General features: G+C 35.3%; 1 protein-coding gene across 1 annotated transcript in view; it reads right to left on the bottom strand.

Moving 5' to 3' along the window:
* Positions 1 to 24,488, bottom strand: part of Wwc2 (WW and C2 domain containing 2) — a 136,010-nt gene that overhangs the window by 94,363 nt on the left and 17,159 nt on the right. Inside the window, exons 3-4 of the mRNA XM_015486000.2 lie at positions 6,097 to 6,300; positions 5,220 to 5,296 (exon numbers count right to left, since the gene is read on the bottom strand). Coding sequence (XP_015341486.1) covers positions 5,220 to 5,296; positions 6,097 to 6,300 — 281 coding nt within the window. The remainder of the gene's footprint in view (positions 1 to 5,219; positions 5,297 to 6,096; positions 6,301 to 24,488) is intronic.

A 24,488-nucleotide genomic window follows, 5' to 3' on the forward strand; every position in this document is an offset into this window, starting at 1 on the left:
TTTAATTTTCATTTTAAAGAAAACACAGAGGGCAACCAAATAAATTTGTTCATGTACACAATAGAAAAATAAGATACAAAAATTAGACAGGAAGGACCTCTAAAATGACCTGATTATTTTGAATAGTTACAAAGAAAAGATGGTGACTAAAATAGAAGTCAGAAATATATTTATCAACCACAATCTATAGACCATGTTTGGGTCCTGACTCAAATAAACCTACAACAACAACAACAAAAGATTATGACACAAATAGGAAAAACCAAAAATGACAAAGAATTTGGATACTATAAAGAATTCTTAACATTTTAAAAGTAATAATGACAAGAACAGTAGTAGTGCTTTTTAAGATATATGGTCTCTAATCATCATCAAAATAATTCAGTGGGGTGTGAGGTAAAAGAACAAAACTTTTGAGGCATGTGATGGAAATGTGAAAGACCATTCTGACTATTCATGTGTAGTGTTTGATATTTTCCACAATAAGGTATTCTTAAGCTAATTGCTCCTAGTTTACTTTTATTTTTTAATTTTCCCTATCCCTGCTTAGACATTTTTCCAGGCTTTATAAAATTCTTTAAAATTGATCATTTATTTAGTCAATTAGATTTATTTATCATTTAGTCAATCTTGCCTACTCAGATAGTATATTCCCTCTTAGGAGAAGTTAACTGCATTTAATTTTGTTAAATGCTGTGAATATGCTGGATATGAAGGTGTTAGAAAAATGCTTAGAAAGATTGATATGGTGGTTTAAACAAGAGAGGAGAAACTAAATATCTCTTTAATAAAAAAATAATTCAAAGTGATTCCATTTAAACAATGTATAAGTAGATATCGAGAAAAAAAAGATAGTACACTGTTAATTAATAACACTGTCCATTTATCAGTTGTGTGTTAGGAGTACAAAAAAAAATTAATCAAAGGGGCCTTAATTTACTTTATCTTACAAAATTATAAGTTGTGTATGTTGTGGGGCTTAATAAATTTTTCAAATGCTTCTGTCTTTCTGAAGATTTTCTTTCACACTTTCAACATTCTATTTTAGATTAATAAACAACCATAAAAACTTAATAATTAAAATTCATCAAAAAATTCTCCACTAAATTTTCACCACATCTCACCTATTTGCAATCTTAAACACAGATTTTTTTTTTAATTGAAGTTGAAGTTTAGTTTGTATATCTTATTCCTTACCTCAAGAATATTAAGGTCTAAATAGCTATAAGAATAAATAATAGTAAAAAATTTTACATTATTCATCATAAAAGTTTTTTTTTCAAGCAATTAAATACAACATTTTAAAAAGTTATGAATAGCTTAATAAGGAGCATTAACTTATTTATTTCACCATTTCAACAAATACAATGATGGTATCAGGAAATATTGTTACTCCATTAGACCCAGAAGGACACTAAAGTCCAATGATCATCAATACCTATGACCACAATATTAAAGAATGCGAAAAGAGATTTCAGACAGATGTTCCTAAATACAGGGTTCCCAAAGACCTGAATGGCCACCTCTGATTGAGTAAAACAAATAAGGTACAATACTAATACTGTTGCATCAAAATAATGAAGTATGAAACTAATGTTTGGCTATTCCTGAAAAATTGTTACTGTGACCAAAATGCAGGCAAATACATGGAGACATAAGCAAGGAAAAGTTAGTTTATTCTTGCATTACTATTCCTGTGACATTAATTGTGAAAGGGATTTATATACACAGGCATTTTCTTGGCTGGATCAGTAAGGTAGACAGGCCAGCCAAGAAAGGCCAGATTATCAAAATCTCAAAAACTCTGTCACATTATCCATCTACTTATGACAGTGCTACCTGGCTAAAATATGCACAAATACTGAAGAGAACCAGAGTATCCAAACCATGACACAGCTCCAAACATCACAACAGTATAAGCCATGTATAAGCCATAATGGCCATATAGCTGCAGAAGCATTTCTAAAAAGACCTTTTCCCTGCTCACTAATTTTAAACAAGCTGGACGCAGTAGCACATGCCTGTAATCCCAGTGGCTCAGGAGGCCAAGGCAGGATTGCAAGTTCAAAGCCAGCCTCAGCAACTTAGTGAGGTCCTAAGCAACTTATTGAGACCCTGTCTCAAAATAGAAAATAAAAAGGGCTGGGGATGGAGATCAGCAGTTTAACAACCCAGAATTCAATCTCTGATAGCGAAAAAAAAAAGATTTAGGACGAAGTTAAACAAGGCATAGAAATTTCTGGTTATTTGCATGAGATACTGTAGTATGTTTTTATTTTTAAATCCCTCCCTCAGTTTGTACATTTCCTACAAGGGATTTAAATGGACAGAATAACAATCTCTTTTTTTTTATTTAGCCTAACAGATCACAGAAATATACACGGTACAGAAATACAGTACCAAAGCACTTAACAAACCAATACATAACAGTCTTGAGAAATGTTCATAGAAATATTAATGAATTGGTACCATAAGGTCATTTATTATAGAATGACACAGATCTCCATAAATGGCTTCATAAATTAAATTAAGAAATCCAAACAGAAGAGAGGTTTTACTTCCAGTAACTATACATATTCTTGTTTGTATTTTGCTCGTTTGTTTGGGTGCTGGGTATGAAACCAGGGCCTTGCTCATACTAAGCACACCCTCTACCTTTGAGCTATACACCCAGCCCCTACATAAACTTTTTCCATGCTCTTTCTCTGAGAACAATTAGAAAAACTGTGAGGAAAACTAAACTAACTAAACAGTAAACATTATTTGAAAGCACTAGAGAACTACTAAGACTGCAAGAACTTATGTTAAAGATCCAAAAAATAATGGAAGTTCAGAATCATGCTCCAAATACTGTACTGTTCTTCCTTCTGAGATACTTACCTATAAAATAAACTGAAAGGTGGGAGAATGCAATGACTGAGGACTGAGATATAGAGAGCTATTGGCAGTCTCACAGAGCTGAGAAGCAGGAAGGGAGAGTTTGGCAGTTTAGCCTCAATCAAGCAGAAGGTGCCCTGATAAAGCATCCTCAAAGAGTTCAGTTGGGATTTTGAACAGAAAAGGTAAACTACAAACAGATGTAATCTTAGAATAGGACCGAAGCCCTGATTTTAGTCATTGCTAACATTGACTAGATTAAAATTATCTGACCCTGACACAACTGCCTGTAAGAAACAAAGCTAAATACTCTCTGAGGGATGGTAAGATCATCCAAAGCCTCAAGTTAAGACTTTTCTATATGTTGTGTGTCTCTTAATAAAAAAAAAAGTAAGCAACTGTAAGAGTCAAGCATTAACCAAAAACCAACAGGAAAAAAAAAAAAAAAACCAGACAAGACCAAGAATTCAACATATAGGGGATATTCGTATTGTATTAATCAAGACATAAAAATTTAAAATATTGAGATTATTTTGGTCAAAATTTTTTTCATGTCAATGTGCAAGTAACTAGAAACCAGGAATAATCAAACAAATTCGTACACTGAAAAAAAAAATATCAGAATTAAGCTGAAATCAGTAATAAAAGAAAATTTCCAATTATGTGAAAATTAAAGAATAAATTTTTATGAGAAATCATAAAGAAATAAAATATTTGGGAACTGAATTATAAAAAAATACAAAAATTCAAAACTTCTGTAATGTAAGCAAAATTCATGTATATAAATTAACTTAGACCCTTAAGTACAGATATTAGGAAGTAAGAAGGGCTGACTACCTGATAGTACCCACTAAAGTGTGTTTTTTCTTTTATATTTTTCAGGTGCTAGGTACCAAACCTAGGGCCTCACATATTCTAGGTAACCATTCTACTACTGAGCTACATTACCAGCCCTAAAATGTGTATTTTTTGACACAGCAATTCAACTCCTGCACAAAAAAAAAAAAAATGTGCACCAAAAGATATACATAAAAGATGTGTACATTAACATGTAACTCTAACAGTAAGAAATTGGCAATAAACTGTAATGTATATTGTTATAGGTTGGATGTGATGTGTCCTCCAAAAGCTCCTGCGTTAATGCAAAAGATGAAATGATTAGATTATGAGAGCTATCACTTAGAGGATTAATAATTATGGATTAATGCTCTGAATAGATTAATGCTCTGGGTAGTAACTGACTATAGGCAGGTGAGCACATAGCTGGAAGAAGTAGGTCACTGGGGGATGCCTTGAGGATTATATATTTTGTCCCTGGCTCCCTGTACTCTTTCTCTGCTTCCTGGCTGCCAAGAGCTGAGAAGTTTTCCTCCATAATGCCTTTCCACCATGATGTTCTGTCCCACTTCAGATTCATAGCAATGGAGTCAAGTGACCATGTACTGAACCTGTGAGCCAAAATACACTTTTCCTCCTCTATGTTGTTCTTGTCAGGTATTTTGGTCACAATAATGAAAAGCTGACTACATATATAACAATGGTAAAAGGGATATAAAGAATTTACGGTGTGTACACCAAAGTAGAATGTTGTATAGCAATAAAAGCAGATTGGATGAATCTTGAAATGCTATTGAACAAAAGAAGCCATCAAATACTATAGATGGTAGCATTCCAATTTTACAAATTACAAAGAAGACAAAAAATTAACCTGCAATGTTAACAAGTATTGTTTTTAGGGGGTAATAATGAAAAGTAATGACAATGAGGGGACACAATATATAGTATAGTTTTATTATAACTTCTGTGGTTATAGTAAAAAATCTATTTTATGATCTTGGTATTGGTTACATTTATTAATTTGCTTAGTGAACAGCCGTTAAGACACCCCCCCAATCAAGGAAAAACAAGTTCTGGTCTTAACAGCTATTTGATCAAAAAGATTTCAGGCAAATATCAGGAAACACTCCTGTGTGAAGAATTGTGGGGAACTAATAAAGTCTGACTTCAAAAAGGAATGACATTATGACCTAAGTTGCAGTCATCTTTAAATACTGGGTTGTTTCATGAAAGAACAACTTGATTTAGCTCTAAAAGACAAAACGTAGCACAATGAAAGAAAGTAAGTTATCAAGATTTAAATTCTGCTAATAATAAATCCCAATGATGGAACGAAGATTGTCTCAATCACAGATACCGAACTTGTTTAAACAAAGGGAAAAAGACCACCCAGCAAGGAAAAGTGGAAAAGTCTGCTATACCAAATGGAGATAGAAGCTCACTCACTAACCTCCCTTCCATGACCTTTAGTATCTATGCATCCAACCAAAATAAAAAAATCTTACCCTTAATCGTGTAGTGGAGATCTCAGCTTTTAAAATATCAGGATCATATTTAGTACTGGATGAAGATCCTGAGAATACTTTTGAAAGAGAAAAAAAGAAAGAATAATTATTTTCAAGTTGCCTAACTAGTTCTCTCACTTTAGAATTTACTGACTCTAAAAAGAAGATTTATATTCTTCAGTGGATACTTACTTTCTTTTTGCAATTTCTTTGTCATTCAGACACCTAAATATAAAAGTAATCTTCAAACCTCTATAATTTTTTTAAAACTCATGAAAGAGGAATACCGTAAATTAATTTATTCTAGATTGTATATATACTATGTCCTTAGAGGACTATATTGCAGATGCAGCTAATCAAGGATTTACATTTTGCATGTACTTATAATTTAAGTAGAACTTCCAAGCCCATTAAAACTGCTTCTTTTAAAAGGATCAGCTCCAGATTATCCATATATAAGATAAAGGAGAAGTAAATGGGGTGGGGGGGCAGTGTGCAGAAACTTTGTTCTAACTAATAGTTCCAGTTTCTCATCACTAAAAATATTGTACAAGAGTAGCAAATGGGGCCAAATGACTTGCCTTGTTCTGAAAAAGTACAAATTAACTCATCAATGAATAAAAAGCATTATAAGAGGCAAGAGTAAAAACAGAAGGTATGCATAATTCCCAAATGGGGAAACTTTTATCTGGAACGGGTCTGAGATATTTTACTGAGAAATCTGTAAGTTTCCCTCACCTCTCATGGCTTAGAGGACTTCTTCTTGCCTAGGAAAGGAAAAGGGCTCAAAATTAAACTTCACAGAAGTGCAACTGGCCTTCTATTATCTACAACCCCGTCTCCATTTCTAAAGTCTGAACAGCCACACTGTACTTACGGCTTGTGTGAGAACTTGACTTTTCCTTATAGGCATCATTTAATCGTACATATTCATCTAGGGCCAAAGCCAGTCTTTGTTCCTTCACGTGGTACAGCTCCTTCTGTGTCCTGAGTGCATCCTGAGCCACTGAGAGATAGTCCTTGAGCATTTTCTCCTGTTCCCCTCGCCATTGTTTTCTTGGATCTTCTATCTGCGTGGTTTCTGAAAATATAACAAGGTGAGGTTTGCTTTGTTTTACAATTTAACCGTGTTTAGAGGATTTAAGCTCAAGGGACTACCTAGTTTAAATTCTCGTATCCTCTAAAGAGTTTATTAGCATTTCTGGAGTGATTTCTCCAAAAATTCAAGAGTTTTTGTTTTTTATTTTGCCAAATCTCCAACCCCTATCCCTTCATTTTCAGGTTCTTGCCAATAATACCTTCTTACTATAAATCCATCATACAAAAGTTGCCATTCAGGAGAGGGGATGGAACTCAGTAATAGAATGCTTGCCTAGCAAGTGTGAGCCCCTAGGTTGAATGCCCAGCAAGAGTAGGTGAAGTGGGATGGCAACCAGATCATTCTCTTGAGAATTCTCTGGCTCCCCAACACCAACAGAATAAAAGGCAAGCTATTCATTACAGCATTTGAGGCCCTGTACACTCTGTACTCAACTGACTTTGCTTGGCCCATGATTCCATTAATATAGGACTCCTAAGGGTCTGCCCTCTACAACAATGCCACTCCAAATCTGGTTCACAGACTACTAACAATCCATGAGTTCAGTTTCCTGTCCATGACAATAAGTAGGAAATCAAGAGTCAACATTTTGAAATCTTCATATCAATTTTATTCAGTTATTGTATATCTGTAGAATCTAATAATATTGGGGTTTGCATTATTTTGTTTTTGATTTTTCTAGTAATTCATCTTTATTATATTTTATCAAAATATCAGTCAGTACATGTACTGTATAAATTAAAAAACAAACAAACCCCCAGTTCCTGGCTTAAGGAGAACGCTCTATTCTAAGGTACTTGATTCTGCATACTTGAATCACCTAGAGACTCTGTAAAAATTTCTAGACCAATAAAACCTCTTTAGGTCGAATACAGCCTCTGATAGGCTTACTTTTATTTATTTTTTAAATGTAGTTTGTGAGCTATTTGTTTGATACTGGGGATTGAACCCAGACCTAACACATGCTAGGCAAGTGCTCTACCACTGAGCCACAAGCCCAGTGTTCTGGTAGTTTAAAAGCTCTTCAGAGGACCCAAATGAACGTCCAAGTCTGAGAACCACTGCTTCACAATGAAGCTCATATGCTATCTCTTATATGAAGCCCCCCTGCCAACCCCTCAACTGCCAGCAACTCTTCATCTGGGGTCCTCCATAGCAATTTATGCTTCTTTTTTAAACTTGAAATTAATTCTTCACTATTTGGTAAGACTGTAGTAGAAGCCACAAGGTATAAATAAATATGTAAACAAAAAGATATAGACCATCCTAAATTTTTTTAAAATTTTATAATAGACAAATGTTTTTGTGACATGTTGAGCCAAGAAGTTGGGGTACACTGGTGTCTGGCACTGGGATATCATGGTGCTTTCAAGGGACTGGGCAGTGGTTGTTAATTCACAAGAAGGCTAGTGCAGGTTGGCTAAGGAATCTCACCTATGTCTACAGATATGTACTACACCTCTCCACTGTGAGACAGGTTAGTAGCTGTCTCCAGGCAGATGAAGGGTTATGACTGGGAAGATTACATAAGAGAGGCTTATTGGGTGTTAGCAATATTGTTTCTTTCACTTGTCACAATTATATTACAAAATTATTTGTTCAACCTATGTATTTTCAACTGTGTACTTTCCATGTTATATTTCATAAATATAAATATTTTAAAAGTCAGGGTATTATGACTTAAGATTTTGACTCTCCCAGAATATTTTGCCTGGGTGTACCCCAATAACACCAAATACAACCTGCAGATAATCTGGGAAAAAAAGGAGGTTGCCTTTAATATAGAAAATACATGAGGTTTGATACTCACAGATTACATGAAATGGAGATTTAATTTTTTTAAAAAAGCATATTGAAGACCATGATACAGGGCCACTAACTAGAAAACTGAAAAGCATTTATGAAACAATGATTCTCAGAATATTAGACAACAGGTAATACAGGACTATGATCTCTAAAAGAAGGAAAATGAACTCTAAGATTACCTCCACATTTCTGCCTGAAAATATTTTTGGACAGCAGTGCAAAAGGGATAATCTGAGCAGAGAAAGGAGGTCCTGCTAAATTGCGGAGGGAGCACAGATTTCAGGAGGGCCCTGAGAGATGGAATTTGTAGAATGGAGTTATAGAAGATCCAGAAATTTGTAGAGGAGCTGTATTAAGTTTCTGGGTAAATACTAAGATGCACAAATGGGGGCAACACATAAGGCCAGGCAAACAATAATTGGAGCTCTGTAAGTAGAAATTCTCAAGCACATGTAGGGCTATGCCAGGTTCAAATTGTGACTAGCCAGAGGCAAGTGGCTACAGTAAACATCTGGGAAATTCAGTGGCAACAACTATGGAGTTATACTCTAGTCTTGGTGCTAAGTAAGACACAGAGCAAAAGCTACTTTGAATATGACCTATAAAACTCTAAAACAAATATCTAAAGAATCAAGTAACTTAAGTACTCTATTGGGTGGGTGGTGGTGGTGGGATAAGAAGAAAACTCTTTTTAAAGGATAAAAAAAACTAGCACCCAGGAATAACCAAACAAACAAAAATACGTAACTACTTTTCAGCATCCAGTAGAAAGTTATTAGATAGGATAAAACAAAACAAATATATGGCTCACAGCCAGGAGAATAATCAATTAGTAGAAAGAAACTTGAAAATGTAAAGATGATAGAATAAGCATAATCTGGATAAAACAGCTATCACAGTCCTGAAATAAACACACACACACACACACACACACACACACACACTCCATCCCAATGGCTAGGACGCAGGTAAAAAGAGGCTCAACATCATTAATCATCAGGGAAATGCAAGTTAAAACTATGAAGTGATACCACCACACCATAACTAAAATGACTAAAATTTAAAAACAGTAACGTCAAGTGATGGGACGTGGAACAACTGAACTCTCATCCATGGATACTAGAAATGTAAAATACCATAATTTGGGTGTGGGAGGTATAACTTAGCCATTACCATACAGCCCAGTAACTCAATAACTTGTTATCTGCCCTAGAGATATGAAAATACATATCCACAAAAAAGACCTGTATACAAATTTTCATTAACAGCTTTACTTATAATAGACAAAACTGTCCATTACAAGTCATAAGTAAATTTTTGTATAACCACACAATGAAATACCACTCAGCAATAAAAGAAAGCATAATACTAACATACAACATGTATGAATCTCAAACACATGATGAGGGAAAGATGGCAGACACAAAAGAGTACACGATGCTTGTTTCCATTTATATGAAATCCCAGACAAAAGTAAACTGAATCCAATGACAGGAAGCAGATCAGTGGTTGTCTGGACTCAGCAGTGCTGGGAAGTACTTGTTACAATGGAACACAAATGTTCTTTTTGAGGTAATGAAAGGAACATTGATTATTGCAATGGTTACATGGTACACATTTGCCCAAACTCATGAATTATATACTGAAAATAGATGCAATTTGGGCTGGGATTGTAGCTCAGTGGTAGACTGCTTGCCTGGCATGTGTGAGGCACTGAGTTTGATCCTCAGCAACACACATAAATAAATAAAATAAAGGTACTGTGTCCATCTACAATAAAAAATACATATATATATTTTATAGATCAATTTATTATATAATATAATCTAATAAAGTTGATTCAAAATGTGTTTTTAAAAGTTTGGATGAATAATTACAATATTAAAGAGAACTGAGGTGTAATGGTAACAATTAAAACATTATTTCAGCCAACATCCTTTGTCATATCAGCTGCTGCAAAAGAGCATTCATTGGTTAGGGAGTAAGGTCATGTGGGTTCTAATCCTGTTCTGTTATTAGGCAACTGTAGAAATTGGGGCAAATCATTTTACCTTTATATCAAGCCTCTCAAATGTAAAAGGAAGGGAACATGTTGGATTAATATTCTGATATTCTGACTCTGACCACTTTTAACCTTTGTGGTGAACACTGCTGAGGTCCTATCTAAATATTCTTAGATCTCTTTTCCCAGATCTGTGCACCTGGTCCCTGAATTTAGCCATTCTTCCTTGTTAATATATTGTTCATTCTTAAAGGACTCCAGAAGATAGCTCTTGGGCACTCAAGAAACCTTCCCTACAGCTAAAGATTAACCAGTGAAACAGAAAGGAAAAAATCTCCATGTACAGCAAATTCTGAGATGTAGATTACACTCCAGATCCGATCCCAATCATGTGGAGTCTAGGACTTTAGAGAAATATGACCTATGTCTGTATTTTCCCCTCACTATCCTCCTTTTCCTCATTTTCTTACTGGTTTATCCTGTGATTTCCTTCATAAATCACTTTCACTTAAATTCTTGGCTTAGGGCCTGCTTCCAGAAGAGCCCAACCATGTATAACCTTTTATAATCTATGCAAATTAAGTGAATCAAGTTTGATCCTGGGTGGTAATTCTCATATCCTTCATGTGACAGTAACAGTGGGGGAAAGAAGGAATGGAAGAGAGAAAGAGGATGAATCACTCTTGAAAATACAAAAGACGGGGCTGGGGTTGTGGCTCAGTGGTAGAGCACTTGCCTAGCATGCACGAGACACTGGTTTCGATCCTCAGCACCACATAAATGTAAAATAAAGATATTGTGTCCACCTAAAAATTAAGAATAAATATTTTTAAAAAAAGAAAATTCAAAACAGGGGGTATTTCGTCATTAACAGAGAAACTCAATAGTCAGTTCTAGCAATGTTTTTTAGGATACCGATGGAGAACTGAATAAGTAAACTGCCCTGGTTATTGAAAAACACAAAATCGGTTAGATTAAGACACAGCCTAATTACTTCAATAAAATTATTTCTGTATTCCATAACAACATCGCTCCTTAGATTTTAAGCATCTGATATCATATCATACTTGAAAATACCACCACAGCCCATTTTGAGCTGCTTTTTCAGGGGTAGAGAGAGTATATTAGTCAGTCCAAGTGCCACTCTCAAATTGAAAGGTAGAGATGGGGGGGGCAGGTAATGGGTCATACAGAAGGAGCGTTCTAACCAGCACCTCAGTACTTATAACTGGAAAGGGATGAGAAACTGTTGAGATACAGGGGAAAAGGAAAACTATACAGTGACTTTACCACTTGCATGTCAGGAAGGCTGAAGGTACCTGCATTTTGAAAAACTTACCATAATGGAGGGATGTTCTGAAACACAATGTTGTATTTTCCACTTGTTAGTACAGAATATATTAATCATTTTTTAACTTCTATATATTTATCAAGCTTTGATATGCATAGAAGCCCTGCTGGCTGAGGACACACTGCTCCTCCCAGAGATAGTAATTAAAAATTACTAACAGCCATGGCCAGCAAATGGCCCTGTCAGTCCACCTTTCATATGCAAACCAGCCCATCCAAACCCCAGTTCCCAGCCTCTTTAACTCACTCTCACACCCTAAGCAGACATGCCCCCTGTCTTAAATCACCTCAGGGTCAAGGACTGAGATCACCTCTATCACTCAGAGCCCAACAAAATTACTTAACTCCACCAATCCTAAACCTGTCCTCCTGCCTCACTCAGCTCAGCTCATTCCTTCCCAAGGAAAGCACAACAAAAGATCTGAGTCATGATTTTTCCTTCACTTCTTCTGCCTTCTGACTGACCAGGATACTTCCCTACATAGCCCTGAATGTTACAGTGTGAACCTTTCTCTTGAGAACTCTAAGTACTGAAACTTTTTTCAATAGTATCTACCTCTTCCTATTATTAGTCACTTCTATAAATTAAATCCCAAGCACAATCAAAACAACATGGATCACAATAAGAACTGGCCACTGTTTGAATATAAGAACCTGTAGTTAGATAGAGGTGAAGAAGGGAGGGGAGGGGGTAAGGAGGTAGGAAGGATAGTGGAATGAATCAGACATTATTACCCTATATATATACATATATAACTTGGGCTGGGGATGTGGCTAAAGCGGTAGCGTGCTCGCCTGGCATGCGTGCGGCCCAGGTTCGATCCTCGGCACCACATACAAAGAAAGATGTTGTGTCCGCCGAAAACTAAAAAATAAATACTAAAATTCTCTCTCTCTCTCTCCCCCCCCCCTTTAAAAAATAAATAAATAAATTCAGTGCGACAATCTGCATTTTAAAAAAAAATACATATATAACTATACGACCAGAAGGATTCTATATCATGTACAATCAGAAGATTGAGAAATCATCCTCTACAAAGTACATTCTATTGTCATGTATAACTAACTAGAATAAAAAGGTTTTTTTAAAAAGAACCTGTTCCTGATAAATTGGAATAGAAAAGTTAATCATTCTGCTGAAATGTCTAATGCCATGTACGATATTCCAAATGCTTTGCATGTGAATCTGAATCTTTTAAAATATTTTTTTAATTGTTGACAGACCTTCACTTTATTTATTAATTTATTTATATGTGGTGACCTTTATTTTATTTATTAATTTATCTATATGTGGTGCTGAGAATCGAACCCAGTGCCTCACACATGGTAGGCAAGTGCTCTACTACTGAGCCACAACCCCAGCCCCAATGAATCTAAATCTTAATGCAGTCCAACTAAGTATTTCTGTTTAGTCCTAAGAACTCAAGTGAATCAAACACAGAGAATGAAATGAGGAGATCTGACTTGGCCTGTGACATCTCTAGAGACCAGAATGGTTCTCGGGATGTTTAATCTGGGCTCTATGGATCTATGATACTAAATTGAAGTGATTCAGGCTGTGAAGCTTGGTTCTGCTTGGAGTTGAGAGCCCTGGGTCATTAACAAAGTGGCTAGGTCAGTGGGGAATACTGTAACCACTGCATAAGACCTATAGCTCTTGCTTCAAATTAACTAGCTGATAAAAGCTAAGACTTCTCTGAAGTTGAACTGTGAATACTAATTTTAAAGATGTAAAATCTAAATGTACAAAAATACATATCTATGTGATGCGAGGAAGGCATGTAAGCTGAAACCATTGTTTAAACAAGTGATATAGAAGGGGAGAGTCTTGAAAGGACAGACCCTCCAGTCAAAGAATCTTCAAGGGTTGAGGAAGGGCAGCCTAATCATCTGAGGAATAAAGATAGGAAGAGATCATCCTGTAAGAGCCTAAACTTCTCATTTCATGTATTCACTATAATGTAGGTCTCTGGTTATCCTAAATGTTTAATACTTACATATACATGAATGCAAACTGACTCAGAGTATAATCTCATCATAAAATAAATAGAAATGCATGGTCTTAAAATGTCTTCTTAACTGTAGATGGCCCCCAATAATCTACACCTCCCAATATTCATGCCTCTCTAGTGTGTGCTGAATCTAGTGGATCATTTATTTATTTATTTTTAACTAGGGATTTAACCCAGGGGCACTTTACCATTGAGCTACATCTCTAGCTTTTTTTAGTTTTTATTTTGAGACAGGGTCTCACTAAAATGTTGAGGGCCTTATTAATTGGCTAAGACTAGCATGGAACTTAGGATTCTCCAGTCTTAACTTCCCAGGTGCCTGGAATTATAGATATGCACCACTGCACCTGGTTTCTAGCGGCTTGCTTCTTCTACACTGTAAGTGACGGGATATCACTTCTGAAATTAGGTTACAAAAGGCTGTGTTGTTTGTGTTTTCTTTCTTTCTCTCTTCCTCGCTTTTTAGGTCTAATGAAGCCAACAGCCATGTTGTATGCTGCCCTATGGAGAAGCTCTCATGGCATGGAATGAGGAGGGAGGCTGCTGGCCAGCAGCTGGCAAAGAACTAAATCTTGCCAACAACTATGTGAGTGAGCTTGGAAAGCAGATCCTTCTCCAGTCAAGGCTGGAGTTGACTGCAGTTTGGCTGACCCCCTGATTACAGGCTTGTGAGAGACTTTGAGCCAGAATTTCTAGTTAAGTCTTGCCTGTATTCATAGCCACATAAATAGTAAAATAATAGATATTATTTTTAGCCACTGAGTTTTGGGATAATTTATTATGATAAGATATATAACTAATAATGATGCAATACAAATTGAAAGTGCATATAAAAAACTTGAAATGTTTTTAAGTTATAATAGTTGTAACAAGTATATATTCTCAATTCTTAGTCTATTTGGAGGTTTCAACTAATCACATTTCTTTACATGTTGGGGAACTGATATAATACCAACATAATATTTGTCAACAGCTAAAAGTCCACAAAGCATTGACAGCAATGCTGACTGATACTTAAATGAATAAAGTACAATAACACTATTGATGATGATGATGATGATGATAAGCCATCAGCATTTTATGGAATTAAAATAAATTATCAGGACTTGTTTTGAATAGGCAGCAGAAACATTCCAGTTTAACTATCTGGCATAAGAGATTCAGCAGGAAATGTTTATATTTCTGAAATGTTGCATGATTCAAATACAAAACTACAAAAGAGGGTTCCCAAAGGCACCTTCAAAGAAGGATTCATAAAGCAAAATTGTGCTTAATTCTCCATCCATTATATTTGCTGAATAGATTTGAAAGAATATTTATTAAATGTAAAAACTCAAAGAACATATATTATACAAAAGTGGTATTTTTATTAAGACTGACTAGCCTTGAGAGATTACTAAATCATAATACAATGTAATGTGCATGTTGTCTACTACATTAAAGAAGTAATATATTTCATACTATTAAAACATCACATATCTCAAGGGAATTCACATTCTATCACTTTTACAGATGTGGAACTTTATACCTAACACAAGAGCTTATCATGGAAGATAACATTAGACTTTTCAAAGGAATATTATTTCTGAAAATGATGCGTATTTCTATTTTTCCTCCTGAGGTCAGGAAGAGTGAATGAAGTAAACCTGGACAACATTCCTTATCTTTCTTTTCACAAAGTATCTGCTAAATTTACTTATCGTCTGTCCGTTGCTTGTACAATCATTAACCACCTGCTATAAGCAATAGAAACAAGCTAATGTTCAGGCACAATCCCTCCTTCAAAGGAACTTACAAATTTATAAGACATTGTGATGCATGAATTAAAAAAGAAGATTAGATTTAGAGTGAGATAAGTGCCTTGAGAGGAGAATGATTAAGTGCCACAACAATTTAGAGACCAATGGGTTTCTTCTGGTTGAAAAAGTAAGATCCCATGTAACAGGCAGTAATTAAATGGGGCTTCCAGATTCCAGACAAGAGGACCTAGTTCCTTTTCACTTCTCCAGCCATCATTCACCATTTCCCACAGTCACAAATTTCTTTAATCAAGTCCTGCTTTCTCTAGCCTCTGGAGGTTTCTGACTTTACCTAGAGTACCTTTCAGGAAGATTTTTCATCTCCAGCCCTCAAATCCTGCCACATACCTGCTTTCTCCAAGCTTGGTTAACTCAGCAGTCCTTTGAGTACCAACTGAAAGTCCTTTCTTTATGTTGCTATGGCCACACTCTTAGGAATGGCTGGGTGCTTCTACTTGTTCTCCTTTGTTCTACCAGTGTAATGATGATCCCTTCCATACTGTACTGTATATTCTCATGTGCTCCTCAGGTTAATAAATATGAAAGTCATTGTGTAAGTAACAGTATGCCACAGAAGGGATCTAAACAAGGACACATAAGGACCTTAATTACATCTCAGAAAACACATCTGACAAAAATGTGAGGTTCTAGTATGAAAAGAGCTGATACGAAAGCGCAGAATTCTCTTGTGATAAAAGTTATACATCAAGTGAAAAAAAGCAATTTATAAAATACAATGTACAATAAATCCCACTTGAAGTACAGTATACATTAAAAACCGTGTGTACAACAATATTAAAAAGACTAGAAGGACATACATTAAAAGATTCAAATATTTAGTTGACTCTGGGTCATGTAAATATAGGTAAATTTTTTCCTTTTATCTACATTTTCTACTTTTAAGTACTTGACATTTATAAAATAGATAAAGGAAAAAAAGAATGGTAATTAGGGTCTCAAGTAAAAAATGGTAGTGGAAAAGTTTAAGAAAGAAAATCTGACTTATTTTAAAGAGAAAAAAAATCAATAAGAATTAACAGGATGGGAGCTGGGGTTGTAGCACTTGCCTAGCATGTGTGAAGCACTGGGTTCAATCCTTAGCAACACAAAAAAATAAATAAGTAAAATAAAGATATTGTGTCCATCTACAACTAAAAATATTTTTTAAAAGGAGACTTAACAGGATAATTCCTAATTTTTTCTAATTAGTACCCATAAAGACTATAATATTTTTACAAAATAACAAATTAGAAGCGAAAGCTGTGGAATCCTATTTAGTATTTATTCATTTGTTTACTACTGAAGGCAAAACTATATTAAAATTTGTCTCATCACTGGGAATGTTTGACAAAAGATTAAGATAATCTGAGGTTGATGAAGCTGGTGGAGCACTGGAAGCTATATCCTAAGCTGCACTGTGGCATGGGACCAAAGTAGCAGGTGCATATCTTCTCAGTAGGGTGGGTGAAAGGGATTTCACTAAAATTTAATATTGGCCACTCAAAGCAGCTTAGGGACTCAGAAATCTTGTACAATAAACAAAGAAGAAAGAATACATTAGAGCTGACCCAGTCAATGTGGATTCACCACAAACAGGGAGGGGAACCATAGTCTTGGTTCCGAAAAACCTGAGGTAAAAAAATGTTGCTTAATCATAGATGATACAGAAGCTGCACTGCATGCTGGTGCTTGAAAAGCATGCTGTGTATCTCAACTGGCTGTGGGAGCTGAAGCAGGAGCCATCTTTGGGTGAGGGCGCCACTGCAACAACTGCACGATCCCAGAGATTTTATTTAAAAAACAAAACCAAAACCACACCATTGCTACAATATACTGGCATGGCCCACTGAGGAACCTAGGCTGGGCCTGACAGAATATGAGTGAAACAGGCACAGAATAGACTGCACCCAGGGGGGATTTGAGTTGGAAGGCCAAAGGGAAGACCATTTTAATAAAGAAATAGAAGAAACCAAGCAGAACTCTTAGAAATGAAAGACACAATCAATCAAATTAAAAACTCCTTTGGAAGTATCACTAACAGATTAGATTTCATAAAAATCAGAACCTCAGCCCTTGAAAACAAAACTTCAGGCACTGAGGACAGGCTATATGATCTTGAGTACACAGAAGACAGTGAACGGAAAACAATTATAGAAAATGACCAGAATATACAAGAACTCTGGGATGACTATAAAAGACCAAATCTGAAACTCATTGGAGTAGAAGAGAAAATGGAGGCACCAAGTAAAGGCATAAAGAACACTTTCAATGAGATACTTACAGAAAACAGGATCCCATATCAGAAAAAAAGACAGGCATATATATCCAGGAGGCTTATATCACCCCAAATATTCCTAGTCAAATAAGAAGCTTGCCAAGACGTAATCAAAATGCCTAACACAGAAAATTAGGAAAGAATATTAAAGGCTACAAAAGAAAAATTCCAGGTCACATTTAGAGGCAAACCAATATGGCTCACTTCTGATTTTTCACCTTAGACTCTAAAATCAAGGAGGGTTTTGCCTTAAAGTCCTAAAAGAAAACACTGCCAGTCCAGATTACTATACTCATCAAAACTCACTTTCAAATTCCCAGGAGAAATAAAAACTTTCCATGATAAGAATAAACTAAAAGAATTCATGAGTACCAAGTCAGCACTACAAAGAACACACAAAGATAAACTGCACTCAGAGAAACTAAAAAGCGATTCCCAAAGTTCCCAACAGAGGAAATTCAATGGAAAAATAATCCACTAAATGAGAATCAAGACAGGATAAAATACAGCAAAAAAACTAAAATGGCAAGAAAACATAAACACATATCCATAGTAACACTGAATGTTAACAGTTTCCCTTTTTTTTTTTTTAGAGAGAGAGAGAGAGAGAGAGAATGAGAGAGAATTTTTTTTTTAATATTTATTTTTCAATTTACGGCAGACACAACATCTTTGTTTGTATGTGGTGCTGAGGATCGAACCCGGGCAGCACGCATACCAGGTGAGTGCGCTACCGCTTGAGCCACATCCACAGCCCAACAGTTTCAACTCCCTAATTTAAAGACACAGATTAGCAGAATGGAATAAAAAATGCATAATGCAAAAAAAATATGCTGTTTACAAGAGACTCATTTTATAAACAAAGACATCCGCAGGATGAAGGTAAAAGGATGGCAAAAAATTTCCCATGCATAAAGTCCAAGAAAACAAGCAGGAGTAGCTGCTTGTTTCTCATATTTGACAAAGCAGATTTCAAGCAAAAATTAACCAGAAAAGCTAAAGAAGGCCACTACATCCTAGTAAAGGGAAAAACCAACAAGAAGTTATAACAATAATAAACATTTATGCCACAAATATCAACATACCCAGTTACACAGAAAAAATACTCCATCATGTTAAATCCCATAATAATATTGGGTGATTTCACCATCCTTATCGCCAGAAAAGTCATTAAAACATAAAATCAATAAAGACATCTCCATTCTAAACAACATTATAAATCAAATGGACCTAATAGACATCTACAGAATATTCCACCCCAAAACATCTGAATTTACCTTCTCAGCTGCACATGGAACTTTTTCCAAAATAGATCACATTCTAGGCCACAAAGTAAATCTTAGCAAATACCCCCCCCCAAATTACACACACACACACACACACGTATATGTCTGTGTCTGTGTGTGTGCCTGTATAAAATCAATAGAATCCCATGTATCCTATTCAAGTCATCATGAACTAAAGCTAGAAATCAACAGCAAAAATATAATAGAAACCATGTGAACACATGGAGATAGATCAATGATCTCTTAAATGAAAAAAGGATTAAAAAAAGAAATGAGGATAGAAATTTAAAAAATTCTTAGAAACAAATAAGAACAGATATACAATGTATCAAAATCTCTGGGACAGTATGAAAGCAGTTCTAAGAAGAAAATTTTCAGCACTGAGGGCCTACATTAAAAAATTAGATTCCCTATGCTCTACCTCAAGGCCTTAGGAAAAGAATAAACTAACCCAAAAACCAGTAGAAGACAGGAAATAATTAAGATCACAGCCAAATTCAATGAAATTAAGAAAACAATACACAGGATCAATGCAACCAAGAATTGGTAAATAAGATTAAAAACCCTGTACCAAACTAAACAAAGAGTAAGAAGAAGTAAATCAACAAAATATCACCATAGATCCTCCTGAAATACACGAAATTATCAGAACCTATTTTGAAAATTTATACTCCAATAAAGTAGAAAATATGGAAGACACTGACAAATTTCTAGACACATTTGATCTGCCCAAATTGAATCAGGAAGATACAGCAAACCTAAACAGACCAAAATTATATAATAAAATTGAAACAGCAATTAAAAGTCTTCCAAGAAAAAGAAATGTCGAGGAACTAATGGCTTTTCTATCAGACCTTTACATAAGAATTAATACCATTCTTTATCAAAGTATTCCATGAAATCAAGAGAGAAAGAACACTCCCAAATACATTTAATGAAACCAGTATAATCCTGATACCAAAACCAGACAAAGACACATCAAGGAAAGAAAAATATTCCTGTGAACACAGATGTAAAAATTATTAATAAAATATTAGCAAACTGCATTCAAAATCACATCAAAAAATAATACACCACAATCAAGTGGGTTTCATTCCAGGAATGCAAGATTTGCTCATCATATGCAAATCAACAAATGCAATTCATCACTTAAACAAAATTAAGGGCAAAAATCATAATTATCTCAACAGATGCAGAAAAGCCTTTAATAAAATCCAACGCCCATTCATGTTATGAACACTGGAAAAGCTAGGGATCAAAGAAACTTACCTCAATGTTGTATAAACCATTTATGACAAATCAAAACCAACATCATACTAAATGGAATGATAGAAATGGAAAAAAAAAAAAAAGCATTTCCACTAAATCAGGAACAAGACAAGGCCATCCATCCACTCTCACTATTCTTATTCAACATAGTCCTTGAAACATTAGCCAGAGCAATCAGGCAAGAAAAGGAAATCAAAGGATAACAAATAGGGAAAAAAAAAGTCAAACTATTTATTTGATGACAATATTATCCTATATCTAAAAGGCTTAAAAAACTCCACCAGAAAAAAGAAAAATAAATAAATAAATAAAACTCCACCATAAGACTTCTGAAGTTTATAAATGAGTTTAGCAAAGTAACAGGATACAAGACCAACACCCATAAATAGCTTTCCTATACTCCAACAGTGAATCAGCCAAGGAATAATTCAGGGAAACAATTCAATTTACAATGAGCACCCCACTCCCCAAAATTAAATACTTGGGACTTAATCTAACCAAGGAGGTAAAAAAGGTCTACAGTGAAAATTAAGGAACACTGAAGGAAGAAACTGAAGAAAATTTTAGAAGATAGAAAAGACATCCCATGTTCTTAAATAGGCAGAATCGATATTGTCAAAATGGTCAAACTACCAAAAACAATATACAGATTCAGTGCAATCCCCATCAAAATAACCAATGACATTCTTCACAGACTTAAAATTCATTTGAAAGAATAAGAGATCCAGAAAAGCCAAATATATACTAAGCAAGAAAAGTAAAGCAGAAGGCATCACAATGCCTGGTCTGAAATTATACTACAGAGCTGTAATAACAAAACCAGCAAAATAGACATGAAGACCAATGGAACAGGATTGAAAACAGAGACCAATGCACATACCTACAGCCATCTGATATTTGACAAAGGTGCCAAAAATATATCTTGGAGAAAAGACACTCTTTTTTAACAAATGATGCTAGGAAAACTACATAGCTATATGTAGAAAAATGAAATTAAGATTCCTCTCTCTTACCCAGCACAAAATGTAAATCAAAATGGATCCAACACTTAGGAACTAGATCAGAAATTTTGCAACTGCTAGAAAACATAGAGACCACACTCCACCATATACATGCTAGCACTGAATTCCTTAACAAGAACACCAAAGTGTAAGAAATAAAACCAAGAATCAATAAGTAGGTTGCCATCAAACTAAAATGTTTCTGCACAGCAAAGAAAATGATTAAGAGCATGAAGAGAAGGCCAACAGAATGGGAGAAAATCTTGGCCAGCTTCTCCTTTGATGGTGAATTAGTATCCAGAATATACAAAAAATTTAGCACCAAAAAAACGAATAACCTGATCAACAAATGGACAAAAGATCTAAACAGAAACTTCCCAAAAAGAAGAAACACAAATGGCCGCAAATATATGAAAAAATGTTCAACATCTCTAGCAACCTGGAAAATGCAAATCAAAACTGTACTTAGATTTCACCTCACTCCAGTCAGAATGGTGATGATCAAGAATATGAACAAGGGCTGGGGTTGTGGCTCAGTGGTAAAGCGCTCGCCTCGCACATGCAAGACCCTGGGTTTGATCCTCAGCACCACATACAAAAATAAACAAGTGAAATAAAGGTGTTGTGTCCAACTACAACTAAAATATATATATATTTTAAAAAAGAATATGAACAACAATAAATGCTGGCAATGTTGGGAGGGGAAGTACACTTGTAAATTGTTGGTGGGACTATAGGACTAGTACAACCACTCTGGAAAACAATATGGAGATTCCTCAAAAACCTAGGGATGGAACACCATATAACCCAGCTATCCCACTCCTTGGTATTTCCCCCAAAAGAGCTTATATCCACATACTACAGCAATACAGCCACCTCAATGTTTATAGCAGCATAATTCACAATTGCTAAATTATGGAAACAACCCAGGGGCCCATCAATAAATGAACAGATTAGGAAATTGTGATACACACAAACACACACACACACCCCAATGGAGTTCTATTAAGCCATAAAAAAGAATGAAATTATGGCATTTGCCAGTAAATGAATGGAAATGGAGAATATCTTGCTAAGTGAAATAAGCCAAACTTAGAAACTCAAAGGTCCAATGTTTTGTCTCATATGCAGAAACTAGAGTAAAATAAAGAAAAGGGAGAAAAAAAGGATAGGATAATATAAAGAACCAGTCAAATATAAATTAATAGATGGGTGAAAGTAAGTCAAGTACAATAGGGGAAAGAAAATGGGAGACAGGGGGGAGAACAGAAGGGATAGGGGGAGGGAAAAAAGAAGGGGATGTTTAAACTAAAATCAATTTCCATGCATTTATGAGTTTGTCAGGATGAACCCAACTACTATGTATAACTATGAAGCTCTAATAAAGAAATTTGAGAGGGCAGGCGGTCCCTGGGGATTGAACTCAGGAGCACTCAACCACTGAGCCACATCCGCATCCCTATTTTCTGTATTTTATTTAGAGACAGAGTCTTACTGAGTTACTTAGCGCCTCAAGGTTGCTGAGGCTGACTCTAACTTGCTATCCTCCTGCCTCAGCCTCTGGGATTACAGGCATATGCCACCGCACTGGCTAAAATAAAGAAAAAAAAATTAAAGATTATCTGAGGTTAAAATGTAGATGAAGAGTCTGCATAGTAATTGCAAAGGAAAACACTATTATAGATTTTTTTTTTTTTAAGTGCATGTTAAAAAGAACAGGGTAAGCTCATCTCGGGGGAAAGACATGATTTAAAAGAAAAATGAGTGAAATGAAGAGAAAAAGAAGAAATAGTCTGAAGTAAAGGGAAATAACAGATTCAAGAAGAAAGGCACAATCATCTATCTAAAATCTGCATTCACATGGAAGAAAATAATGCCTGAGATATCCCTAAATTTCACAAATTTATGCAATATATAAACCATCACATTTTCAGAAGATAGTCTCACTTCCACCAAATTAAGATGTTTACTTGGATATTAAACAACTAAATTTGATATCAAGCTCCTTGATCCATTTTGAATTAACTTTTGTGCATGGCGAGAGAAAGGGATTCAGTTTCATTTTGTTGCATATGGATTTCCAGTTTTCCCAGCACCATTTGTTGAAGATGCTATCCTTCCTCCATTGCATGCTTTTAGCCCCTTTATCAAATATAAGATAGTTGTAGTTTTGTGGATTGGTTTCTGTGTCCTCTATTCTGAACCATTGGTCCACCCGCCTGTTTTGGTACCAGTACCATGCTGTTTTTGTTACTATTGCTCTGTAGTATAGTTTGAAGTCTGGTATCGCTATACCGCCTGATTCACACTTCCTGCTTAGCATTGTTTTTGCTATTCTGGGTCTTTTATTTTTCCGTATGAATTTCATGATTGCTTTCTCTATTTCTACAAGAAATGCCGTTGGGATTTCGATTGGCATTGCATTAAACCTATAGAGAACTTTTGGTAATATCGCCATTTTGATGATGTTAGTTCTGCCTATCCATGAACAGGGTATATTTTTCCAACTTCTAAGATCTTCTTCTATTTCTCTCTTTAGGGTTCTGTAGTTTTCATTGTATAAGTCTTTCACCTCTTTTGTTAGGTTGATTCCCAAGTATTCTATTTTTTTTGAGGATATTGTGAATGGAGTGGTTGTCCTCATTTCCATTTCAGAGGATTTGTCGCTGATATACAGGAATGCCTTTGATTTATGCGTGTTGATTTTATATCCTGCCACTTTGCTGAATTCATTTATTAGCTCTAATAGTTTCTTTGTAGACCCTTTTGGGTCTGCTGGGTATAGAGTCATGTCATCTGCAAATAGTGATAATTTAAGTTCTTCTTTTCCTATTTTGATGCCTTTAATTTCTTTCGTCTGTCTAATTGCTCTGGCCAGTGTTTCGAGAACTATGTTGAACAGAAGTGGAGAGAGAGGGCATCCCTGTCTTGTTCCAGATTTTAGAGGGAATGCCTTCAGTTTTTCTCCATTCAGAATGATGCTAGCCTGAGGCTTAGCATAGATTGCTTTTACAATATTGAGGTATGTTCCTGTTATCCCTAGTTTTTCTAGAGTTTTGAACATAAAGGGATGCTGTACTTTGTCGAATGCTTTTTCCGCATCTATCGAGATGATCATATGGTTCTTATTTTTAAGTCTATTGATGTGGTGAATAACATTTATTGATTTCCGTATATTGAACCAGCCTTGCATCCCAGGGATGAATCCTACTTGATCATGGTGCACAATTTTTTTGATATGTTTTTGTATCCGATTCGCCAGAATTTTATTGAGGATTTTTGCATCTAGGTTCATTAGAGATATTGGTCTGTAGTTTTCTTTCTTTGAAGTGTCTTTGTCTGGTTTAGGTATCAGGGTGATGTTGGCCTC

The sequence above is a fragment of the Marmota marmota genome, unplaced genomic scaffold (genome assembly GCF_001458135.2).
Source record: "Marmota marmota marmota unplaced genomic scaffold, marMar, whole genome shotgun sequence".
Classification (NCBI taxonomy): domain Eukaryota; kingdom Metazoa; phylum Chordata; class Mammalia; order Rodentia; family Sciuridae; genus Marmota; species Marmota marmota.